This window comes from Eschrichtius robustus, chromosome X (genome assembly GCF_028021215.1).
Source record: "Eschrichtius robustus isolate mEscRob2 chromosome X, mEscRob2.pri, whole genome shotgun sequence".
Taxonomy (NCBI): Eukaryota; Metazoa; Chordata; class Mammalia; order Artiodactyla; family Eschrichtiidae; genus Eschrichtius; species Eschrichtius robustus.
Genome location: NC_090845.1, coordinates 122,506,749 through 122,510,598, shown reverse-complemented (window position 1 = coordinate 122,510,598; position 3,850 = coordinate 122,506,749). Strand labels below are relative to the sequence as shown.

The 3,850-nt window shown below is 64.0% G+C and overlaps 1 protein-coding gene across 2 annotated transcripts; it reads left to right on the top strand.

Annotated features, from left to right (window-relative positions):
• Nucleotides 1-276: 276 nt before the first annotated feature.
• On the top strand, nucleotides 277-1,629 carry SOX3 (SRY-box transcription factor 3). Of its 2 annotated transcripts, XM_068533408.1 has the most exons (2): nucleotides 622-1,301; nucleotides 1,386-1,629. In XM_068533408.1, the coding sequence occupies exons 1-2, from the start codon at nucleotides 721-723 to the stop codon at nucleotides 1,627-1,629; spliced, it is 825 nt and encodes a 274-aa protein (XP_068389509.1). In that variant the 5' UTR covers nucleotides 622-720. The 2 variants fall into 2 exon arrangements, with proteins under 2 accessions (XP_068389508.1, XP_068389509.1); XM_068533407.1 differs by having other exon boundaries at nucleotides 277-1,629.
• Nucleotides 1,630-3,850: the final 2,221 nt, after the last annotated feature.

The following is a 3,850-nucleotide window of genomic DNA, read 5'->3' as shown; positions in this document are numbered from 1 at the left end:
TGGTGGTCTCTGAGCGGCTCCCCGGGACTCCCGCCTCCTGAATAACTCTCATCACGTCACCGGGCCCAAGAGGGGCGTGGGGGTGAACGAAAGGACTCCCCGAACTTTTTTTTTCCGGCGGGGCCGAACGGCGGCTCCGTGATGATTGGCCAGGGCGCACCACTGCGAGCCTGTCAATCACCGGGCCTCCCGGGAGCGAGGGGCGGACCGAGCCCCAACCCCGGGGGATCCGAGCAGGTATATAAGAGGCCCGGCGAGTGCCCGGCCAGACTGCGAATGCGACCAGCCCGAGACAACGCATCAGGTGCGAGTAGCCTGCGGGTTCCTGCTGATTCGGCGCGGAGCACTTCGGCAAGCCGGCCCTTCCTGCCCGACCCGCTGGCCCACCGGCCCCCAAGCGCCCCTCCGACGGAGTCCTCAGGCCTTTTCACCGTGGCCGCTCCAGCCCCGGGAGCGCCTTCTCCTCCCGCCACCCTGGCGCACCTTCTTCCCGCCCCGGCCATGTACAGCCTGCTGGAGACTGAACTCAAAAACCCCGTGGGGCCACCCACCCCAGCTGCAGGCGCGGGCGGCCCCGCAGCCCCGGGCGGCGCAGGCAAGAGTAGCGCGAACACCGCCGGCGGCGCGAACGCAGGCGGCGGCAGCGGCGGTGGCGCGAGCGCCGGCGGCGGCGGCGGCGGCGGCGGCGGGGGCAGTGACCAGGACCGGGTGAAGCGGCCCATGAACGCCTTCATGGTTTGGTCCCGCGGGCAGCGGCGCAAGATGGCCCTGGAGAACCCCAAGATGCACAACTCTGAGATCAGCAAGCGCTTGGGTGCCGACTGGAAACTGCTGACCGACGCCGAGAAGCGGCCGTTCATCGACGAGGCCAAGCGGCTGCGCGCCGTGCACATGAAAGAATACCCGGACTACAAGTACCGGCCGCGCCGCAAGACCAAGACGCTGCTCAAGAAGGACAAGTACTCCCTGCCCGGCGGCCTGCTGCCCCCCGGAGCCGCGGCCGCCGCCGCCGCCGCTGCCGCCGCCGCCGCCGCTAGCAGCCCGGTGGGCGTGGGCCAGCGCCTGGACACGTACACACACGTGAACGGCTGGGCCAACGGCGCGTACTCGCTGGTGCAGGAGCAGCTGGGCTACGCGCAGCCCGCGACCATGAGCAGCCCGCCGCCGCCGCCCGCGCTGCCGCAGATGCACCGCTACGACATGGCCGGCCTGCAGTACAGCCCCATGATGCCGCCCGGCGCCCAGAGCTACATGAACGCCGCCGCCGCGGCCGCCGCCGCCTCGGGCTACGGGGGCATGGCGCCCTCCGCCGCCGCCGCCGCCGCCGCCTACGGGCAGCAGCCGGCCACCGCCGCCGCCGCCGCCGCGGCCGCCGCCGCCATGAGCCTGGGCCCCATGGGCACGGTGGTGAAGACCGAGCCCAGCTCGCCGCCGCCCGCCATCGCGTCGCACTCGCAGCGCGCGTGCCTCGGCGACCTGCGCGACATGATCAGCATGTACCTGCCGCCCGGCGGGGACGCGGCTGACGCCGCCTCGCCGCTGCCGGGCGGCCGCCTGCACAGCGTGCACCAGCACTACCAGGGCGCCGGGACTGCCGTCAACGGAACGGTGCCGCTGACCCACATCTGAGCCACCGGCCTGCGCTCGCCGCTCCTCCGCCCCACCCCGCCCCGCACCCCCGAGTTGGGACGCCTTGTTGTTTAGCTTTGCTTGCCTGGGACTGTTGCCTTGTACCGATGATGGGGAGGACAGAAAGTTTTGCTATAGCTGTCGGGTTTTGTACAAAAGCAAAAAGGAGTCCGGAGCGGCGGAAATGGGACTTTCTCGAGCTCGCCTGCCCCTCTCCGTTGCCTCTCCCTCCCCTTTTGTAGGCTGGGAATCGCTGTGTTGTTTGCAAAGAAAAAGCAGCCCCCCCCCCTCCTCCTCCTGGGTTCCTGGGTTTTTCTGTTGCGTTTGAAAATGTTGTTTCGTTAGTTTGCTGTTAGCCGAGGAGTGAGTGGATGGGAGAAACGTACTCTCGGGTGAGGCTGGCCCGAGAACTGCAACGCCTCCTCCCCCAGTCGCGTTGCATCTGTTTTCCTCGTGGGCTTTGGGGGGGGGGGCGGGGCGCTGACCGCTCGGAGCGGCGCGGCAGCCAAAGCAGATGTTAATTTATAGCCAGGTGTGCGTGTGTCTCCCGCCTCGCCGCCCCTGGCCGCGGGACAGCTTCTGTCCAGTCAGCATTTAGGCTATTGAGTTGGTGATTTCTGCCGTGATCTGTTTGATATTTCGTCGCGCTAACGTATTTGGATTTCGTTTGGGTGGTTGGGGATAAGGGGCTATTTTGTTTCCAGGTTTTTCAAGGTTTTACTCTGCATTCCTAAATGAGAGATCAATAAATTTTATAACCAACATAATGGAGTCCTGGTAATTTTGCGGGCCTGAAACTTTAGGTGCGGCTTAGGGAGGGGACCATCACTCGGTATTACGACCATGGTCCCGTGCCGGGGCCAGGGGTGGGAGGCTGGGGGAGGCGAGTGTGACCTGAAATGGTTCCTTTGTAACTACTGGTGAGCCCCCCAAACACAGAGGCTCCCGGTATTTTCAACTGAAACTCCGAGGAGAAAGCGATTTGTCTTCCTGGGAGCGTCTCCTAGAAGCGAGCACACGCCGGCTGAGGCAGGCACCCCGCGGCCACGCACTTGTTGATCGCGGCGGCGGCCACGCGGGGCGGGGAGGGGCCGCCGCGGCCGCGGAAACCGGCCTCCAAAGGGGCACATTTACCTTTGTGCACTGGGGCGGGAAGACACTCGAGCCAGGCTGAACGATTTACAAAACGAAAACCCTTCGGAAATATCAGTTAGCCTATTAAACATAAATGATTACAGGAATCCCTGGCAGGAAACGAATACATTTCAACCGTGGTGGCTGAAGCGGCCGGAGCCAGCATTCAACGCTGGAAGGTGTGGTTTTTAAAAGTCCACCTTAGATTTTAAAAGGTCTCTCAAACTCCTTCGATTGCTTTTTCTTTTTGACTTGTCAACCCAGTCCACTGACTTGTTTTCTAGAAGAGACTCCCTCTCATCCCAAGCCTCGAGCCCGCTTTCGACTCCCTCCCTCCCCATACTCTCCCTCCGTCCCTGACCCTTGGGCATTCCACTGTGCCCCCCGAAAGGCCTTTCGTTTCGCGCCTGGCCACACGGCCCCAGTGTATCTGGGGCCTAGGAAGAAAACAAATCGAATCAGTGTTTTTTTACCCCCTCCTCAGCTGTTTGAGGTGATTTCCTTAATCCCTCTAATCCTGTTACCTCGCTATCCCAGAATAACTAAACTCGGGCTTTCCAATAAGCTCGGCCTGGTGTACTGTTTTTTATCCTCATCCACTCCTGACCACAGGTTTCTTTGCTTGAGGTCTGCTGGACTCTGGGCGACAGAATCTCCCGTAAATTGGTCCGAATTCCACATTTCCAACCGGCTTCCTTTGTGCGGGCCAGCCATTCACCTGCGAGCCGGGGCGGGCCTCGGGGGGAGGGGCGGGGGCTTTCTGCGGCTTCGGGAGTCCTGCCCGCTTTTTACACATCCCTGCGGATCCCGGAGGCCAAGCTCACCACGCCTCTCCGAGAAAGGTCGGGTCTCCCAGGGAAGGCAGCAGCACCCCTCCCCTGCAGACGCTGGCACTGCATCCCTCCACCCGCCGCAACCCACCCCCGACTGTACCGCACGGGGTGGGAGGGCTCCCGGCGGTGATTTACAGACCCGGGCGCGTCGCCCTACAGCCGGCGCTCCCCCCGGGCCTGCTGCGTCCGGCGTGGCGAGGCCTCGGTACCACTCCCTCCTCTCCCCGTCCCAGGGCCACGGACCTCGGGCCCCT

Bases quoted from the DNA above. Each gene is read 5' to 3' on its own strand.
- SOX3 (XM_068533407.1), top strand. From the start codon at position 277: ATGCGACCAGCCCGAGACAACGCATCAGGTGCGAGTAGCCTGCGGGTT.